The sequence below is a fragment of the Antrostomus carolinensis genome, unplaced genomic scaffold (assembly GCF_000700745.2).
Source record: "Antrostomus carolinensis isolate BGI_N321 unplaced genomic scaffold, ASM70074v2 scaffold52237, whole genome shotgun sequence".
In the NCBI taxonomy this organism is placed as follows: domain Eukaryota; kingdom Metazoa; phylum Chordata; class Aves; order Caprimulgiformes; family Caprimulgidae; genus Antrostomus; species Antrostomus carolinensis.
The window spans coordinates 23014-45457 of record NW_010327700.1 but is presented as its reverse complement, the minus strand read 5'-3'; the positions used below and the strand labels follow the sequence as shown (position 1 = coordinate 45457).

The 22444-nt window shown below is 36.0% G+C and overlaps 1 protein-coding gene across 1 annotated transcript in view; it reads right to left on the bottom strand.

The window, feature by feature from the left end:
• The window catches only part of SCAPER (S-phase cyclin A associated protein in the ER), a gene marked incomplete at its 5' end in the record, with an annotated part of 71607 nt that overhangs the window by 27571 nt on the left and 21592 nt on the right, over window positions 1-22444 (bottom strand). The window contains 3 exons of the mRNA XM_010171958.1: window positions 6929-7084; window positions 10708-10937; window positions 19191-19314. Coding sequence (XP_010170260.1) covers window positions 6929-7084; window positions 10708-10937; window positions 19191-19314 — 510 coding nt within the window. The remainder of the gene's footprint in view (window positions 1-6928; window positions 7085-10707; window positions 10938-19190; window positions 19315-22444) is intronic.

The following is a 22444-nucleotide window of genomic DNA, read 5'->3' as shown; positions in this document are numbered from 1 at the left end:
TACTTTCAAGTAAAGTTGGCAGGTGAACCTGGCTGCAAGCAAGTAATGAACCTAGATAGCTGCAAAAGGAGGGTGAGCCCGCAGCTCTGGGATCATCTCTGTGCATTTCTCCAACCTCAGTTTTTGTACCTGTGGACTCCTTAGTCCTCACTTTAAAATAGCTTCCGATGGCAAATTATTTATTTTGCAGCAAGCAGTAGCCAAAGTGTGCTAACCGTCACTTAACTTCACTCAAGTAACTAGAATGTTTGTCTCCACAGTATCACGAGGGCACAGCTCCTTTTGCCAACTACTATTTCTTAATTTCAATCTTAGATTTTTCAACAGTACAAACCAGAAAAAAAAAAAACAAAACCAAAACACTCATGGTCAAATGATAACCCCAAATTAATTACTGTATATGATACCTCACAGAATCTTTGGTGACTATATGCAATGAGAAGACTGACCTATTTTACCAAAGGTTAAAGTTAGCTTGCCTTCAACTCTCACTCCATCATTATTTTTAAACAATTCCATATGAAAAAGCTTACATTGCTGGATAAAATCCTTTTACCATTTTGTGCTGCTCTGGAGCAGTGAATGAATCAAAATATACATTAAAAAGTCAGCTGTAAAATAATGCAAAATGCAAGCTTTATTTTTTTCCACAGAAAAGACAAGGACTTTTAAAGTTATACCACAGGAAAAAGCTGTTTTAAAAAAAATTTAAAAACCAACAAACCCCCAAAAATCTGTCTGCTAGGTTTGGTGGATTGAAGGAACTGTTAGAAACGTTTATTTTTGATGCTGCCTGTATTACAGTTAATGTGTATATGAGCAGGCCACTGGCTCCTGTTGGTTTTAACTGTCAGTTATAATCACTTTAAGCCTAAATGTTTACAAGAAAAAGGTAAAAGACGTTATTCATACTGGTTGTGAGCTTTAAAGTAGAAAAAAAAATAATATATATATATATATATGAGATACTGGAAAATAAAGCATGAACCTTTGCGTATGCTGCTTTGAGTGATTTTGGTCAAGTCCGTACAACTATGGATTTCATACATTTGGCAGATTTTTCATCTACCTCAAAGGTAAGCTCAGGGAAATTTCAGTGCTAACTGTCAGGACACAGACTGAAGTGAAAACCCATAAAACCCATCAAATCAGAAGATGACTACATCGTACAAGAAACCTAGCTTTTACATAACTCATGTTAAGAGAGTAAATTCCTATGGATGTGCTTCCTTTTAATTCTCCTATTTAAAGCAGTTTACTCTCTGTCTGTAACAGCTGCCAAAGTAAAACAGTCAGTATGGACAAAACCCCTTCAATTACCCACCGAGGGAAGCAAGACTTACAGGATTTTTTACATTGGCTTCTATAGCTGGGAAAACAGATAAGCTTCCAAACTTTACCAAGTTTCTGTATTTCATACAGAAAATCAGCCAAATGTTTATACTAAGGTCAAAAAACCTGCAGGATCTTAAAAATAAAAGTTTAATGAAATGCAGGGAATTTGCATAATGGGCTGCCATTATGATTTTCAGCTTCTGCCATCAAGGAGTCTCGGGAACTGGTACAGGGTTTGAGACTTACAAAAACAGTTTAAGAATTTTAAAATGCGGCTATATCCATCCCTGAAAAGAAAGATACTATACAGTGGTACTTCATTGCTTAAAATACACCACTATTTATTAAAAACAGGAATTCAATACAGCTTGATGAGAAACAGCATACTCTGCAGAACAAGTACAAAACTACAATTTCTCCAAGCTTCAATATGAGCAAACTGTTTATATTTGAAAATATATTGTTTTAAAAACTGAGACTGAGCTAACAAGCAGACAAGCCTCTCTAAGGGTATACATAGTAATGTTTGTATATTTGAAATATATACTCCTGATTTGAAAACTCCTGTTTCCATTTGGTTCCATGTTTTTAAAGGCTTAGAATACAATATAGGGGTTTTTTTATTATGATGATTTTAAAACTATCATCTGTACTTTTTCCTTCTAAATCAATTTATTTAGAAAGAGATGTCAAAATAAAGACGCAAAATAATAATAAAAGAAATAACAAGAAATATTTAGCACCTGTCAGGCCTTGTTATAATTTACACTGTCAAGCTAGGAATCATAGTACTGTGTCAAAGTGATGATTTGAAACCTCTGATTAATTTCAAGACCAAGTTTTCGTTAGTTTACAGTACTTGCTGGATCTGCAGTCTGTTGGGAAGTGGCGAGAAGCACAACCAGCATTCAGGCAGACTTATGTCTGATTCACCATCCAGCAGCCAAAACAGACATTATCTTAATTACTGTAATAAAACTGAAAACAGACCAGGCTACTTCCTCGCGTATCTGTGACATGACAGTCACTGTTTTCCTGGATCAAGCCCTATTTATCTACAGCTTTCTGCCACTGCAGCCTGTAATCCACAAGTTCATTAGCTGTTGACACAGATTTATATGTATTCCACTCCTGTTCTGAGATAACATATAACAGTAACAATTTAGCTACTGTACTGCTATGACATTCTATTTTCCTAGATTAATGAGGAGCTTCCAGACATTTCTTACATCAAGAAAACAGCAAAACTGCATGATTTGAGAGATTGTTACTTGCAATATTCTCCTTATGCACAACTCAACTTTCCTCCTTGTGTCTGTTATTGCTAGCCATCCTACAGTACTACTTTTAGGGAGAACATTCTTCCTTAGTGATTAACTCTTAGACTGCAATACTGCTGATAGTTTCCTCCTGATAGCTGCATTAACTCTGTGGTTAATATGACTTTCTTAATTCGTATTAACAGGCAAAATTGAAGGCATTAACAATAGTCCTCCATAGAGTAATGACTAAACTTCTTGGACAGAAATCTTAGTTCCAGAGGCACACAAGGAAAAAGGGGATAGAGATTTGATGAACACTGGGCAGTAAAGGAAAAGACAGGAACGTAAACAATATCCTTGCTATGCTGGTGAAAGACTTGCCATATATTTTCTCACTTTGTGTTCACTCCTACTTTTAGGCTAGGCAAGGGTGAGCTGGGGCAGCATTGCCGTATTTTTATTAATGCTCCTTGCATTCCATGCCTGCTCATTGTTTTCTGTCTTGTGTTTACATGCCAAGCATGTTCCATATGTGTATTCAGGACTCAAGGGCCCAAAATAGGCCTTATATCTCTCCTAGTTACAATAATAAACGCTGGAAAACAAGGCTGTCGTCCTGAACATTGCTACTGGACATCTGAATTGGATACAAGTTGCAAGACAGATTTATATGGCTATATAAACCACTGCTGTTCTGTATAAAGTCTATTTAATATTTTGCTTTATTTCAGGTTAATAAAAATGCCTCTGTTTGCAATTCTGGCTACTGTTACTGTTCTGGCTCACCTTAATGGTGAGCAAAAAACAGTGAAGCATTATCATGCCACAATTTTCAAGCTTACATATAAAATTTCAGGTTCATAATTTGCTCAACAAACAGAGACAGCTCAATATTCAGATGTGCTGCATTTTCTGAATTCTCAGTACATATAATAAGGGAGAATACCTTATTTTCAGCTCTTGTACACTTTTTATTTAACTCATTCCTGAGAAATGAGCTCTCACCTCCATTGCTATCAAGGGATGCACCACAGCAAAAGAAAAATGGGACTCCTAGTTGGAGGTCTCAAGTCACCCTCACTGATTCTCACTGTATAACAAATGAGGGTATAAAAGTTATGAAAACAATGTTCACTTGGTGTTACAAGTTATTAATGTTTTCAATAAATGATCTTTTATACGTATCACACAGTGTTTGTAAAATGTACTATCACATCCACAGCAAAACTTCAATTAAAAGAATCAATCTAGCATTTACTAGCCAGTACCAAAAATTATCATTTGAGAACTAAGATCAATATAAAAGTTAAATCTTTTTAAAGACCTTGACCATTAATGAAAAGAAAATCCCTCTCTTATTATATGTTTGTAACATATGTTCAGAATGGATTCCTTCATTTCAATAACTTTTTATGATGTTAAAATTGAGAATACTTCAATTTATGTTTCTACATTAGATACAATAAAGGAAAGTCTTGCTAACTCCATGATTTTGGACTTTTTTTCCCCTATATGTACCATGGGAATAAAAAAAGGTATCTTAATTTATGTCTTAAAATTTTATCAGCTACGTTATATCAACCATACACCTCATTTAATACTTAATGCTGACATACTTACATGATACAATTTGAGGCTATTTTCTAGTTATTGTCATGATATCCTGCCTGATGTAGAGGTACGTGAAGGTAGGTACTTGACTGAGACGTCTTCCCTGCCTATAAAATTGTTTTCTATGAAATAACTGTCCAAATAAACATTGGGTATCAATTCAGAGCTTGGCTTAGAAACATTCAACTGAATTTAGGAATCTTATGAAGTGTTCTTGCGAGGAGGACAGGAAAGTCTGGAATGACAGCTCTTCCTACATCAGAGCTCCAGAAACGGAGCATGCTATCATGCTTTGTACCCACAGGACAGGATCTCTTAATTGTTTAAAACTTGAGTTAGAGTGTTTTAACTTCTGGCTCTCTGGGGATATCACAGATTACAGTTGCAGTAAAGTTTGTAACAGCCTGGTGGTGTTTGAAAGCAAAGGAGGAGGATCTCGCAGTGCTTGGCCATTTCTACCTCAGAAAAGATTTCATAGTTGCAGGTCCTGTGGATGGTTTGAAAGCCCAGAGGTGGTCCTGGTACGTTGGCTGCCCAGCATCTACTGTCCTATCAGCTGCTCACTATGCCACTCAGTGGCACAGCACGCTAAGATTGGGGCACAGCACAAAGAGCACTGTATAAAAATACTCTAATGCATTTAATATGGAATGGCAGCTTTTTATACGAAAAATAACAGCCTGAAGTAGTTCTATCAGAAAAAAAGCATTAATTTTGTGTCCCCCATGATCATTATTGAGGAGCATAAAGAAGTTCCCAACCTGGAAACATTCTATATAGGAGGATATATCAAAAGAACAATTCTAAATTGCTATTGCAATAATGGTGAAAGCCTGATATTATTTTGGCAAAACTTCTTTTTATGTTGCAGTGTCAGAGCACTGGTATGACTTACTAGACTTTTTTCCGCCCAGTAACAATTTTAAAAGTATTATGATCAGAGTGGTTACTTACTTTGATGTACAGAGGAGTATAATACAGCATGTTTGTTTGGTGCTCAAGCACGTATCAACTAAGTTGGGAGAATGAGAAATGCTGGATTCTGACTGAACAGGCTGCACTGCCTCCTACTACTATTCACCACAAATCAAAGAGGCATCTGTATTTCTCACAGAGAGAGGCCACTTTTTGTGCTGCAAATCATGTATCACATAACATGTATTACTGTATTGTGACATCTTTAAGAATTCAATAAATTCAAGCTCAGTTTCTGCCACCTTGATCTGTGTTTGGCAGTACCTTTTCCTATTTAAATCACCTTGAATACTAAGGATTTCTGTAACATGACAGAATTACACTCTGCATTCACTTCTTAAATGAGAGTGGGCTCAAGTGATGAAAGACATTTAATTTAAACTGCCTCTTTAATCAGTTACACCAAAGCTTTTGATCTGTAAGTGAAAGACAACAGTTTTGAAATCTCCAAGTTCATTCCCCTCATTTCTTTTCATGCCCAAGTGAACAATCCAACCTGGTAATTAAGAACAATCAACACCTCTGGATAAAATCCAAAGCATTGTTGTTATATGCAGGTAGTAAGATTCAGATACTTTTCGGTGTAACTGTGAAGAGAAACGCTCAACCCTCCAAAATTATTATTCTGCTACAAGCACAGATAATTCTTGGAAGAAGTACCTGCAGAGTGCTGTATTATTTAGGGCTGCAAAGATCTCCATTATTTGGGTGAAGCATGCGTCTGCTTCAGAAATTTAAAATATTAAATTACTCACTCTTGTAGCTAGAACTATTATTCCACTAAGAGAAGGGTGATTTTTTAATTTTTTTTTTTTTTAGTATGTATTTGACTTTTGGCAGCACTGTCCTGGAATGTAAAATGCCAAGTTGGCGGCTTTCAGAAAAGGAAATTTCAGTAAGTTGGGATGGTCCCTTTGGGCTCATATTACTTGCAGTTCTTCTTCCATGTGCCTGTGTCCCTGAGTTACCAGCAACAGCTCCTACCTTCAGCTTTGTTTCTTATTTTATATGTTTTATTACTCCAGTTTTTCAACCCTAGCATCATTTTTCCCCTCAGGAATTCATTGTAAAGTTCTGTCAGCCTTGTCTTTTCTGGAAATGTGTAACAGTCTAACAGTGGTAGGTTCTAGCATGTGCACCCGAAGCTCTGAAATTCTGATTCTCACACTGTCAGGTTGTCCTATGCTGTAGATAGTAGAAATCCAGATTTGCTGGCAGACACATACCTCATGCTCACTCCCCACAAGCCTAGTTAGGTTATGATAATGAACATTCTGCATTGGAAAACTCCCTGACAAATCTAGTAATATTTTTCTTTACGGAAAATACAATTCCCTTACTGACAGTGGTATTTTAAAGAATTAGGTTGCTCTAGAGACAAATCAATTAAGAGTTGATTTTAGCTGATAATAAAATACCTCTTGAAGTCCTTAGATACTTAAAATTAGTAGTGATAAAATCCTCTCTGTAATGATACGTAAAGGAGATGAAGTTTGCAATTCTGAAAAATGACTTATAAGAATCAAGACTCAGTGCAGGTAACTAATTACAGTTCAATGGTGAAAGGGTGAGCAGAGTGAATTTCCTGCACTGTTTCTTTACCGCTTAATACTGTGTGACTAAGACCAGTTCTGTAGAACAGTCTCGTCAGAACGCTCGCTTCCATGAACGCGGTGTTGGCACAAGGTTACAATGGCTGCTGCCTGAAGAACATATTTATGAGATGACAGACCAAGTGCACTTACCTTCCATTGACAGCAAAACACAGCTGACACATTCCATGCAACACTGCTGTGGCATTTTGTAGAAAAGTTGCAATTTTGGGATTTTCATCAACAGGGCCTTGAACGGAGAGGAAACAGCAACACAGTTTGTCTATCAACCCTATGTTCACCACATAACTAGAAAGAGAGAGAAAATTGTATTAAAAAAAATAGTCCCAAGCCAAGTTTTGGTAACTTTGCAGAGGAAGTAATTTCTGCTTCTCTACTGTCAAACCATACAAAATGCAGGTGGTGAGTACTCAAATACTCTTTCTGAAAGGGTTCAATAAAACAATTCAAATTACACTAACTTCAGATCTGTCTCCCTGTAACTATCAGTAGTTTTTGTTAAGAGATCTGTCTGTTGGAGCATAATTTGTATTATACTGTACAAGAAAGATGAGTGTAAATGTTTATTTTACCATGCTCCTAGAAGGACAATGGAATTTTGCCATAGTTAAATGATTTATAATAATCTTGATAGCTCTGCAACAGCACAATTTCTTTTTAGCGTGAAGAGATAAACTTTGTAGAACACACTAATTCAAGAAGACAATGATGTTACCCAGATAACATTTTATTGCAATACATATATCATAACAACTACTGCCTAGTTGTGGGATTTTTTTTTCCTTTTTAATATATGCAATAGTTCAGAGGCTAATAGAACATGCAGGTAACAACCTTCTACCATCAGTATAGAAGGATCAGGATCAGAAAGCCTCCTCAGGAGCTCAACCAAAACTCAACACAAAGAAAACCACGCTAGTGACATTTTTTTTAATTATCATAGTAGATCAGATCATCACTGCTGATCATCAGATCACTACTGCTGAAGTTTCTTCTTTGAATTTCTAATAGCTTGGAAATCTACACCAAGAAAATTGCCGTTTGTCCTTGTACCAAGATATCTCTGTCCACACCAGGTCCTATCATACTTTGACCATTATCAACTCCACTTAAATTGTGCACATAGATATTTTTTTTTCCATGTCACTTTGCTAATATAACCTGAATTTACGTACTTTCCTTTTTCTACCACAAACATTCAGCTTCTCAGAATTTACTTGGTCTCAACTGTTCATTCTGCTGACTTATGTGACATCAACTTCCTTTGTGGAGACAAATACCCTGCTGCAATCACCTCCTTGTACCCTTTGCCCTCTAATTTTCTTTGTACTTTCCTCCACTCTTATAGAGTGGGAAAAACTTCATGTCAAAATCAGAACTGCTGTTATATCCTGTGCCTCCACCTGACTTAAAAGACCTGGTGAACCCATTGCTTTCAGACACCATCAACTGATGCACCGTTTTCACATGATTGTCTATACTAAACTATCCTGTTATTAATATTACTCCATCCTACCAGCTGTTCTACTTGCTTGTCAAGTCCACTTGTTGGAGATTGCCTATAAGAGCATAGGCTCCTTGAGATGGGAACACCACTGGGTATATGGTTCCATGATGTCAAGACCACCCTGACTTTACAAAGCATGGAACATTATTAAATAATAATAATAATTCTAGTAAATAAATAACACTGATTAGATGATGCTTGTCCCAGGAGCTGTACAAATATTTATTAAAAATAACTATTCCCTCACATATCTCACAGCCTGATTTTGAAAAAACAGGGACTTTGAAGATTAGGGAAACAAACCTCTCAACTTTTCAGACAGCATTGTTGCTCAAAGACTAATCTCTCTTCAGGGTTAGAAGCTAGACTTTCTGCCAAAGCTCACCCTGCTCACACAAAGCTTTTGGGAGGAATGAAAGTAACAAAGAATAAAAATGCACTGAATGTAAAGCAAGAAATCTGACTGCCGTATGAGATTTTTAAAGCTGCTCAAGTACAGCAGTTAAAAACACTTAAAGACACATGAAGGCTATTAATTGCACACTCATTGCTCAGGTAAGTCTGATTTGTCTGTTCTATTTAGCAATGTGAAAGGTTACCAGCATTAGGTTTCTTGCAGATTTTAATCTAAGCAATCCACCTGATCATACAGGTGATAAGCAAGCTCTCCCATACTAGCAGAATAATTCCAGGAACAGAGCTGGGTGTTAGACACACCATAGTCACAGAGAAACGGTGTGGGCTATAAATCTCTCTGTGAAATAGGAGGGGAGAGAAAGAACTAACTAAAATGCAGCTAATACTGATAGATGATTACTCACAGAAAGGCACAACCCTCCTCATCAATATTCTCTTCCTTTTTCCCTAGGAACAACTTCACAGTTCGACTGACACCTGCAAAGTGTGTTCATTGTTCCCCCTTCCTTTACGCTCACACCTGGATATAAAGCAGCTGCTCTTTTGGCAGAGGAGAAATGGATGAGAGTTTTCAGCCTACTGGGACTCTTCTTCAATGGCATCTGGAGACAATAAGAAGACAAATGAAGCACTCCCTTCCTTGAAGAACTGGGCATAAGGACAAGTGGAATGTCAAAGCTCTCTAATCTACTGCCTCCATCTCCCAGTCTTTTTACCCATGGTAGCATAGTTCAAATAATCTGGCTACCCTTTTGATACCCAGACAGTGTGTAGAGAACTGCTGTTTATGCATCAGGTCTAGTTACACCAAATAGAAGAAAAAAATAAATTCCAACTTTCCTCTTTCTTTCCCCATCTTCCTAAAACTCTCATTTAATCAAATCCCCAAGGACATATGATACAGTGACCTGGAGGTGAAAGATTCCCATTAATAATAGAATTTGTCTGGTTTTGACTAGTTTAAAATGCCCTCTCTCTTTTTTTTCCTAATTGCGCTATTACCTTGTCATCATGCCTTTCATTCTCCATGTATAACCAGATCCCTTAAAGTGCCTCAGGTGAAGGACCTAGCTGGACTCTCATGTATCTTCTTATCTTAAGGGTAGGCCTATGCTTGGCTCAGTCAGTGTCAGGTGTCTGTTCAGGACAAATATCAATAAGCAGACCTCCCACCCTCCCATTCATAAATGGAGAGAATACAACATCCTGAAATTTCACACTCTTCCAAAACCTGTTTGGGGAGAAGGTGGGTTACATAAGAACAATGAAGTTTTAGAGGTCACTGGTATCTATGACAACTATTTGTTTTGCTTTCCTCCTCCAGCTCTTTTTTTGTAGCCATCAGTATAAGTATCAGTGTAATAATCATGTTCAAGTGTTTTTACCAAAGAATTAAAATGTTTCAAGTAAAAATAAGCAAAACAATGCATTCTCTTTTACTCTACTGTTAAAACTCATGCAGATATTTTGATTGAAATGATGCTCAAGAAATATACTTAGAAAATAAAATTGCTATTAAAATACAGCTACATTCTAAAAGTTGAAATGAGATTATAAGAATTATTGAGTAGTCTCTATAACAGAAGGTATATATTTTACAGCAAGCTTATATGAATGCATGTATCATGCAGGACCACATGGGCAATGGGCATATACAGCTGGCACAGATAGCTGGGAGAAAGTAATGAAAATATGGAAGCTGACTCCTAGGTAATTAGGCGATGAAACTAATGGAAAGGACACAAGAAAACAAGTTCAAAATTACAACTCTTGGTTTTCTGTGTTTCTGTGTCTGCAGGTTTTTAAATAATATTTTTGTTTGAGATTATAGCATTTCAATAGTCTTAGTGACTACACACACAAACTGCTCTACTGCTCTTACTAAGTCAAGAGTTAAAGCAGTTTGTTCCTCTTTTAAGTCATTGCAACTTTCTTTCTTTGCAGTAAAGAAGGCTTAGAGAAGTTTCATTATTATTTTCTTTTTAACCTGATCAGGTCTTGGACTCTGCTATTGAAAGCTTCCACTTGCGAGGATTTACTTTTCACTTCCTGTAGTATCTTCAATGCAGTAGAGTGGTTGTTTCCATCTGGGAAGTTGGAGATTAGACACCTGAAAATCACAGCAGTTATCCTCAGAAGTCCTGTTGTCAAACCTTCAAATACCTGCTTATTTGCACTTCTGCCTGAAGTAGCATTATGGTCATCTGGAACACTAACCTAAATCAAGAGAAAAAACGAAAAAACAATCATAATTCAGTAAAAATAATCAAAGTTTATAGCAAAGCACTCAGAAAGTTGGATATGAGCACAGCAAAAATAGTAATAAATAACAATATTCTAGCAGTGCTGATGGACACTAAAGCATTTCAGGTACAAGAAAAGGTCCATATCCCTTATGCAAATAATACAGGCTGAAACAGAATAGATCAAGTTAAAACAGTATTTAGTGCATGAGAACTGAAGGAAGCCTTATAGCAGCAGAGTATTTAATTAGTATGAGTGTGGTGTTCTTATGCATAAACAGGATTTTTGATGAGTTGCAAGCAAAAAAAAATATTTTTTGAACTTGACTGCAAATAAACTACTGAGATGGCTCATTTTAATGACTACATTGTGTTACCACGAAGACATAGAAAATATCTATGATACAGAAAGGGTTCAGCAATACAAAGGAAAGTGAGCTATTTGTAGAAAAAACAGCATTTACTGCTGTATGGTAATCCCCTACCCGAATTTGGAAAAAACACAATGTACCATCAGAAGGCAACTCAATTGTTTGAGTCCTAAAGAAACACCCCTACAATAGTGAGTATTTTGAAAGGCAAAAGTTCTTGTGACAGAGCAGGTACAACCGTGGCTCTTTACACTTTGCAGGCAATAGGAATGATCTTTGAAGTGAGATCTAATCCCTGATGGACTTTCTCCATAGCAAAAAAAACCCCAAACAAACAAAAAATTACAAAAAAATTATCCTGAACTAAGCATCCTTCCAAAGTATTTTCCGTGGAATTTTAATGTTAGAAAAATTACAGGAATTTTTACCAAAAAAAGGCGAGATTGATTGTGATAAAACTCAAACTGTAACTAAGAAGAAAAATAATTGTATCTGGAAGAGTACTAGTTCATCCTTAGGAAAGATCACCCTGAAGTGCCTGAGCAGTAGATATAGACAACCCACAGGAAAGTCACAGGAGGTGCCATCTGGTAACAATGGCATAGGACACTGGGGAATACAAATTTTTTCCAATCTACAAGGAGGTATTCAGTTGTGCTGCTGAGCTTCTGCATAACTGAATTCAGAACAAATTGTATTATGTCCTGAGGTACACAAAGAGAGTAATACACAGCTGTTTCAAGCCAGCAAAAGAGGGCAGCCTTCACTGAATTGAGACAGATGAGCTACGTGGTTCCCCTTCACACCTGAAAAAGCCTGCAAGAGAATTATCTTTTCCTACTGTCAGAACTTCTCAGCTGAGCAGTTTACTACTAAAACTACACCAGAGTAGCTAAGTATTTCAAAGAGCCAAGTACTCCTCAGAGGCAAAACAACCCTTAAGGCAAGGCTCCAAATCTTTCTTTGATTCACATTTCTCTTGTCCATCTTTTATTCAAAAAGACAGAGTACTGCTAAATCTTCCAAAGTCTATAAAACCTAAGACAGTCCCAACGTTAAAAAAAAGAAGAAAGGAAGTTGAAGCAGAAATTTCTGCCAGGGAAGGAGGGAGGGAGGTAGATTAAAAAACAAAACAAAATAACACCTAACCTGACCAAATCTGAACCCTCTTCCTCTCTGCCTCAAAAAAACCGCCAAACAAACCCAAAAAACAGCTAAGGAACTTCCTGAGGAGACAGAAAAATTGCACAAATTCTAAGGCACAACCTGACATACTGGAACATCGTAAAGGACGACATGAACAATACAGTTCTAAAAGATGCAATGGAAAATGCTTTCCACCCACAAATCTCACATCAGGCAGGAGAAAGTCTGAGCACTTTTATGGATACCTTCATATTTAAATATCAAGGACAGCAGGAAAAACCATGTCCCGTGAATAAGGCCTGAACTTCTCAATATAAAACATCACCTGATGACCACTGCACTTTTCCAGCAGAGGAATGAAATCAGATTTTTCTAAATCATTAACTGGAGCCCACTTCTAAAAAGGCAGTGAAGTTGAGCTGTACAACAGGTAAATCTGATGACAAATCTACATGCAGGATACAGATCTGGAAGGAAATCACCAATGAAAGTATATTTTTAAATTTTTTTAATTATTTTTTTCATTTCTGCAGTCCAAAAGTATTTCAACCAGCTGAAATTCTGCCCTATTATGATCAGACAGTAAGTGAAGTGTGTGTGGAAGTCCTGCAGTTTTACAGGCAGAATACTGGCAGCGCAGATCCTTCAATGAAGACATGGGGCTCCTAGGTACACTCACTGGGCTTAAAGCTGCTGGACTCCAAGTACCAACAGACCCCTGCAGAGGCAATTTTATGAGACAGTTTGAGGCTTTCAACACTGAAATTAGTGACCAATATTGGCTGACATTTTATTTTCATTCCAGGTTAAAATAATTTACACTTGGTATATGCAAGAAAGGTCACAGAAAACCGTTCCTCCCTATATAGGTATCAGGAGGGATTTGGTAACACTTGGTGACAAAGAACAACATGCGCATTTCTTTATTATTCATTAGCTCTGTGCCTTGTGTCGGTACTTAAAACTCATGCTAATAGTCTGTTTCTGGTGACAAGCCAAGTGAGCAAGTGAGAAGTCTTTAGCTGTTTATTCACGTTCAATAGGAAAAATAATATTATGTTGCTCCAGTAACTTCTGTTGACTAAAATAATTCATGCCTAATGATTCTAATTGCCTACTGAAACAGATGGATTAAGCTTTGCAATGTATAAATCAATTTAAATGTGGCAACTTCATACTAGGAACACCAAATTTTAAAACTTGCTAACAAATGCTATTCACTGCTTTTCACGAAAGATGAAAAAAATAATATATAACTTATTTGTTAAAAGATTTAATAATACTTTGCAGTAGAGCCTTCCTCTTGCTGTAATTAACAGTACTATGAACAGATGTCTATTTTTCTCTCCTCAATGAATGTACATGAGAACTCTATTTTCTAAGTTTACAGCCCTTACCTACACAAGTTCATGCTTTAATATAAAACTGTTCTTCCTAATCTGTAAAATAAATAGATCTGGCACTCTTAATACAATCATTTATTCCAGAGTTCATTTTTCACATTTGATTTTTGGGGGAATGTGTGTGTGAGTGTATTAATACAAAGTAAGAACAAATGTGGTTTTTATAATGCGTAAGCCAAAGAGGACAGAGAAGGCAATACTGTTTTACAGAAAATCAGTAAATTTGAACTTAATTCTTACCTTTAATATTTTCTGTTTATATGAACTCAAATAAGTGATGAAAGATCAGCTTTTTTACTGAAGAGGTAATTAACAGTGTGAAATGTGTTGAGATTTATGTTCAAAATTAATTGGGGTGCTTGCAAAAGTGATGTATTACTTCCCTTGTTGATTATTCTATCAAGCAAGGTGTAGGAAATCTTAAGATTTAATAGTGTAATTATAAAAGCTTTCAAGCTCTGGTTTCTTTGTGTCAATTACACGAGGAGTTAATGACATTCAGTGAAACTGTTTGTTGAACATGGGCTTTGGATGAGTAAATGTTAAAACATTCTGCATTTTTATTTCTGATGTTTAATAGGTTTAACAGTTTAAATGACACAAATCTACAGGTACAATTGCAGACTTAAACTGACTTGTCAAGTAACTGGTATAATGCATTTTTAAATCACAAAGAACAATTAGGAAAAATGTTATACTATTGTCAAATTATCTGACACATCCAACATCTCAATGTTATTTTAGCATTTACAATGACTGCCTACGCTGGGCCTAATCAAGCCTCCTACTTTCTTTCAATCAGTTCTTGAACCAGAATGCTCTGATGACCAGATTCTCAGCTCTGGTACAGCCTCCATCCAACTGTTAGGCCTTTCAGCAGAGAATTCCCCTTGTGTAGGGATTCCCTTGCTTGTGCAGAGCTGCCATAAGCTCTCCAGCTCTGCCCAGCATCTAGGACTTAATCCTGCAAGATGCTGAATAATATGGCCCCAATCCAGTAAAGCACTTAGGCACACATTTAAAATAGCTGAAAACGTTACTCCATTCTGACTCATGTCACCAAAAGTACCTCTGCATATCAAAGTACATTTTTTTCCGTGCTAACAACAAAAAACCCCCCTCCAAACAGTTTCCAGTTAGCAATGTAGAGGCTCTGTCACTGAAAATTCTTTTATGTTTTTATTTGCCTTGTAAAAAGCATAATCCTGCCCAGTAATGAAGAATTTTAAATATAGAGCTTCTAGACCTAAATGGAAAGTCTTCATACCAGTTTCTGTTCATTTGGTCACTTACCTTGTATTCTTCTCCCACTAACAGTAGTGATTTTGCATTTCTTGTAAGCCATTGGGCTTGCCTCAAAAACACCCTGGAAAACGTATACTTTCAAAATAGTGTCTATATAGGATGTCACACTTTCTATGTAGTAACTACCGAACTAAAGAAATGGAAATGGCCTGAGGAGTCTATGGGTTTAAGATGGTGCAGATGAAGGTTCTACTTTTAAATTCCCTACCCCTAAACACTCTAATATGTCATTATATCTCCTAGCCCAGCCCTATTTTCAAAATTTCTACAGGATTAACACACTGGCTTCCTACTGAAGCAAATTAACAAAATACAAGTTTTTGGCCTTTTAAAAGTTACATTATTAAAAATACAGAAAAAGACATGAAGTTTTGGTGCTTTTTTACATTGCCAACCCTGACTGAATCGCATTAGAAATGACCCAGACCACAGAGCTGACATCTAACTGACATATTTCTTTAAAGGTCAACCTTGATAGTTCTAGGTGCCGGTCCTCAGGTCATCAGTTAGAACCGAACCAGATGGAGAGAAGTTTTTTTTAGATCTCTTAGTGACCTGGAAGGTAGAAACTGCCTACATGGTCTCGTTACTAGGGACCAGGAGCACCGTCAGTGTCACAACAACACTATGGAGACACAATATAATTTCAAAATGGATCAGAACAGCCAGGAAGCATGGATGTGCCTTTGATTTTACAATTCTCATCATACTCACTGCAAACAAACATGAAGCTGCCTTGCCTGTTGCAGTACAGAAGATTAAAAAACTAACCAGAAGTAGCTAAGAAACTAGCAACTACGATAGGATGTATACTGCCATTCTGAAGCACCTAAATTAAATGGCAGCACATTCAAAATGGTGGAGAAAAATTAATTCAGTGTAACTAGATAACCAGATTAACTTAAACTCAAATCAAAGTGATTGTACTTTGTACATAAAATTTTATAGGTCATTCACCTACGAAACAATCCAGATTTAAGCAGTGTATTTCAGAGAAGAAAAAAGTAACAAGCAACTTGCTTTGGAACTCTACATTTGTTTGAGCTCTACTTACATTGCAAAGTCAATTTCACATGTTTTTATATTCACCAATGATGTTTTATTTAGGACTTTCAGATATCATGCATTTAAAGATTGCCTTAAAAAAAGACGTCATACAGTGATCCAATTTGAAATTTTCTAAATTTTAACCAGATTTACAAACGGCAACCAACTCTGGAAAGCCACACTGCTGGACAGGGACTGGCAACCTCAAGCTAATAATCTGCAATCCTATGTAGCACGCAATTTGAAAATGAAGCTAGGAAGAATCCATGTAATTTTGCATATTTATGTGAATGAAGAACTATAACAACAAAAATGTCTAATTTTCTAATTCTTAATGAGTATTGATTTGCATTATGCTTTGCTCGTAACAGCAGGTATGCTGGGATGGGAAAGGTCTGAATGAACGAAATCTTCTTACAATTTTTACTGCACAAGGTAGTCTTGTCCATATTGTTATTCTCAAAGGCTTTTGCAAACTTCCCTTTGATTTATCTGAGAACATGTAGTCAGAAAACAAACTGGCATACTTCTCTTATTGTGATATCATAAAAGGACAGATATCTGGGGAAAAAAAAGCCCAAACCCCAATCTGCTTACTCAACAGACATAATTATTTACAAATGCAGGCACAGAAATGTATGGTTTATACATATGGCTTTTTCAGATATCTTCATGGGAAAGTACATGACAGCTGTTACTTAACCAGAAAAAACAAAAAAAATCCCAAACAAAAAAACCCCAACTCTCCTTACATGCTTACAACTCCACATTATTATTTGTTTCTCTCAGTGTGAAACCTTTCAAAATAAACAAGTTCTCCTTATTTTGCAACTACCTTCTAGGTACAGGGGATAAGAGCAGAGCTAGCAATCTGTAGATAAACAAAGTTACAACTTGAGCATAAGACTTCTGTGAATGTAGGCAGGAAGGTTTGATCCATTACCCACTGAAATCAGGAGACAAGCTACTCCTGACCTCAGCAGACACTGATTTAGGCATTATCTGAGCTAAGGAGGCTAAGAAAGGTAAAATGGTAAGTCAAGTGTAGAGCAGGTTTCCTATGAGTCTGTGTAGGTGTGAGGTAAAGGAAGGCCTAAACAGGACACTTAATTAACTCGGGCAGGCTGGATGTCACAAAAAAAACTAATAAATACACTCCGTTATTCCGTTTTAAATTTTATTATTTAAAATAAAGAATACTCTATGTTTTAGCAAAAATGAAGCTGGCACTCAATTCTGATGAATAAGAACAAAACTAAAAACACATTAAATTGGTTGGAAGTAAGGCTCCTACTTGCTGTATTTAAGAAAAGACTTAAAGGTTTCTCAAAACTGGATTCTTTCTGTTTCTGTATTGAGCACATACTGGCACACTTGTTTAAGAACTTGTTAAAAACTTGTTAAAAATATATGTTCTTTTTTATTACTTCTGGGGTTACTTGGGGTTTATTTTCCAACAGTAAGTGGGACTATGCAGGACACAGGCAAAGGCAGCATCATACAGCTCCCCAAACTAGAAATACTGCAGAGAGTTGAATTTCTGAAGGGGTGCCTTTTAATATTCTGGTATTCAGAGCTCGATCCAATTAAAAGAAGTGCTCTCCATCTGTCCATTTCTTTTTCGTAAAAAAAATAAAAAAATTTAAAAAAATCAACTTGATCTGATTTATTATATTTTCAAGAGTGAAAAATCAGGGTTAGAAAAGCAGCACTGTAGTTAATTTTTTGTTCTTAAATACATACTTCATGGAACTACCAAGATATCCTAGTTTTAGGGCCAATTTTGCCTGAAGAGAACATAAGATACTTTATGCATAGGAAAGAAAAGTCCACTGTGGATCATGGGAAACATTAAGCTTTAATTACAGCTTTACTGCAATTCAAGGGCAGCGTTTGGCAACAGACTGAAAACAGCTCTAAGTGTAGTAAATTTTTCTTATGTAGTATCTCTGATCTCTAGGTGGCCAACACTTCCTAAGAAATATCCTCTGTATTTCTTGGGGAAAGCGTGCAGGTCGTTTGCACAGTGCTACACTGAGAAAAGGGAAGGTGTTTGGCATCAGAATGAATCTTGTCACTTGTAAAGTGCTGAAGGATTTCATCTCTTGTGTAATTACCCCCAGAGCTTGCGCTCTGGCTTGGCTCGCTCTGCAGAGAGCCAGCACAATACACGCACCTTTCCCTAAGTGAAGAACAATGAGCTGGCACCTACTTAGAGGACAATGCGCAGGTTGCATTCGGGTTTTCTTTGTGTCAAGGACCTCTGGTCTATCTTTTTAAAGTGTTCGTCAACAGTCCTATGGCTTGTTGATTCTAACAGCATCATTTAAATTATTTAAAGTATGTACATAACTTTTCAATTAACAAACTGCTTCGCTCATGAAAATACATACACACAATTTATAAGTAGAAAACCAAGACTAAATATCTTATGATGAGCAGGTCACTATGAATTAAAAATGAGTTTTCAAATAAAATATTTAATGACATCTCAAATTAAATGAAACACTGGAAAATTAAAACTTTCACAGTTAAAGAGTCCTGCTGTTCAGGACTTCAGCAAATCAAACTACAGCAACGTGGTGACTTGATTTTTATTCCCGATACTGAAACACTTAAGAACCAAACACACGCAGATAACTCATAACATTCTATACTGTAAATATTACTACAGGGTGAATTAAAGAAGAAAACCCCAGAAAACGTTGAAAATAGAACACTGTCCACTCACTAGAGTTCCTGGTATGCAGGCTTTTGCAGAACTTATTAGCAGAAGCAAGTATATCCGTCTGTATAGAAGTACAGTAGATACAGTTACCAAATACATACAACATACAATCTTATTCTTTTGAGCCTTTATTCTCATAAATCTCCTAGTGTTCTTATACTATAAATACTCCAATATGCTTGTGAAGCATACAAAAATTTTTAAATTAAAATAGCTATATTACATACCATAAACTGGTGTATCAACAGGTCCATTAGAAAAATGATCTTATTACTAAAAAGAACATAGGTGCAGTTTTCTGCGCAATTACTGCAGGCAAGGCTGTAAGCATTTACTGTATTGCAGAGTGACCTAAAAAAATCAGAAGGAAAAAAAAATTAGGAATTTTACTTTTTTCTTCAGTGAATTAAAAGCAAATAAATGGAAGCATATCACAGAACAACCTTTCAGCAATTCACATCTGTTTTCTTAAACCTGGGATTCCAAACAGAACTAAAATTTACATTAACTCAATTAAATAATTAATAACTTTTTAAAAAAGCCATACTTACCAGAAGCCATGCACTGCACGGCCACTGGAATCTTCTGTATTCGAAACTCATAACAAAACTTACAGAGATTATCAGCCAATTTCACAATTTGGATATGTAATATTATTTTCTTGTGGCTTATAGTTGTATCACACAAGTAATTTGGGTCTAAAATCTCTTTCCGAGCACAACCTTCAAGAAAAAAGCCCTGCATGAAGTTAATTTGCAGCAATTCACAGTTTACTGGGACCAGCTTTAGAGAGAGGCTACTGTATAGCACTTGTGAACTAATCCAAGGAATGGAGAGGATGAGCAACTTGTACTGAGCAAGTAAAACTGAGCAGGTGAAATTCTTGTCCAAAAACTTCTACTGATGTACTGTGAACCACTATTGTACAGAGCCTTTAAGAGTTAGTGTATAACCACAATGGCATCAACCGACCTACATCTTACGGCCAGTGGGAAGAGGTAAGAGGTTTGCAACGGTAAGAACAGAAAGTCATAAACACAATCAGTCACAGAAAGCTCCTGATGTACAAAACATGCCCAATTATTCTTTGCAGCATGTACAGTAATTTCCATCTGCTTCAATTCAAATGTTCTCAAAACAGGATTTGCAGGGAAGCTGGGACCAGTCCTATAGAATATACTCACAGAGAAGATCGATCTGACCATGGAGAATACTATTTCAGAGTAAACACAAAATTCATTTTTTAACATTGCTTACTACAAAAGCTATCATCATTGTTACTATAGAAATATGCACACAGACACACAAAACAAACCAATCAAATATATACAATAATAAATATAGCTGGAAATTCAAGTTGTTTGTCTAAAGTAAACAAAAAGAAAAAGAACTTTTACTTTGTTGGTTTTTTTTAACATGTGAAAATATGTGACTAAGTTCAAATGAGCTCCACAGAAGAAAATAAATTGTGAGCACTGTCAAAAGGTCATATAAAAGTGGGATTGTAACAAACAACAAGTTATCATACAGAAATCAAAGCTGGTATTTAACATAACAAGCTGCAGTCTAATTCAACATACTTACAGGGTTGAGTTTTATGCTTTATTTTTTCTCCTAAAATATTTTTTGAAACAACAAAGTTATTTCCATAATAATGAAGGCTGCTTTTCTGATTGCCACATTCATTGCTGTGGCATCTGGTTATTTAGCGTGGCTCCCAAGAGTTGAAATGGAAGCTTTTTACATACATACATTGTACTTCTCGAGCCAAGAAAAGCTGGAAATGCTCAGAAGCTAGAAAGTTTAAAGTAATTTTTTTTTCCACTTGTATTTCTGGATTATCTTTTCTTTAGCTGGAGAACTAATTTTAAATTTAAAAAAGAAGTGTTACCTTGCTTGGTTTGATCTGTAAAAACATAAAGTACATTTATACCTATCCTTTATTAGGATATCCTTCATATCCTTCAATATTCTGAGTATCACCGTATTACCAGTCATATTAATTTTACTGTACTGGTAACTAATTTTACTCTACTGCCTAATTAAATCAGTTTCAATCTGTAGTTTGTATGATATGAAAACAGCATTAAATCATAATTTATTGATCAAAGGCAGGTTAATTTTCACCTATTTCACCTTTTACCCTACAGGGTAAAAAACCAGGACACAAGGATAACACCTATACAAAATTCAAGTAGCATGTTTCATGTGCATTTATTAAGACCTGCCTTGCAAGAGGATTCTCTTTTCCTATCCTGACCAGGTAAAGGTATTTATTTCACTTTCCTCAGTAATGCTGAAAAAAATTTTCTTTAGGCACCTACTTTTACTTTTCACAAAAAAAATGATCACCTGTGTAGGTGTGTTTACAGAGAGAGAGATATATGAAACTATATTGGTAGTTTCTATTTTCAGTTGGGGAGATGCTTTAAATCAGCATCTGTCATTTTATCAGCTGTTCTTAAATAAAGATTAATTATATTTAAATATAAACATTATAATTTATCCAACGTGTCAAATATTATCTTGGTAGGTTAACATAAACTTTTGACAGCATTTCAGTTTCTGAGGTGATTTAGTTAATCCACTGCAATGTTTTATGCTATATGGTATTCCTAATTCCTAAGAGGATCATTTATTTTACATTTGAAAGCATGGAAACTTCCCACTTTATATACAGAACAAATTCCAATATAATAATGCATCATGCTTTCGTATTTTGCAATTGAATCTCATGTCAGAAAAAGTATCTGCATTTTCAGAGACTCAAATAATGCACTTGAAAAGGTGGTGTAAGCAAATGGATGTCAAATTAATTTGTCACAACAATAAAGAGGGTTCTTTTAATTGATAACATAAGCTCGCTAACTACGGTTCGTTGAAATACATTCTAATCACGGCACACTCTGAACTATGATTCAGTTTCACAATTTTGTTTTAATTCAGAATTGGAAGTGTCAGCACAGAAGCCGTCCCCAGGTGGTTCGCAGTGTTAAATGGCAGATTAAAGACAGCACAACTAATTTCTTTACTTTAATCTTATTAAGGGAACAACAGCTGTCAACTGTCACCATTACTGCACAAGGCCTCTGAGACAAGCGCAGTGCTGCCAGTGTCAAGCCAGAACTTTATTTAACCACTAGTTAAACTCTCTGGGATTAAAAACTCAACACATTTCTTAATATTTTTTTCCAACAAGGAAGCTCTAACTGCCCTTAATTCCAAAACTTTTATCTCAAGAGAAAGCAAAATCCTTATGTTAAGCAGCTGTTTATTGATTACTGATGTTGCTCTAAACTTTGTATCACACCCACAAACCAGCTTTAAAGCTATGTTAAACAGCACGTGTACTCACACCACACAGTAAGTCTGCCCTCTGATGTAAGGCTTTCCCTCTAGAGTAAATTCAATTATAAAATCACTCATTATGGTCCACAGAGCCCAATTTGGCAGTGAAATAATACAAAACTAATCATTAAGA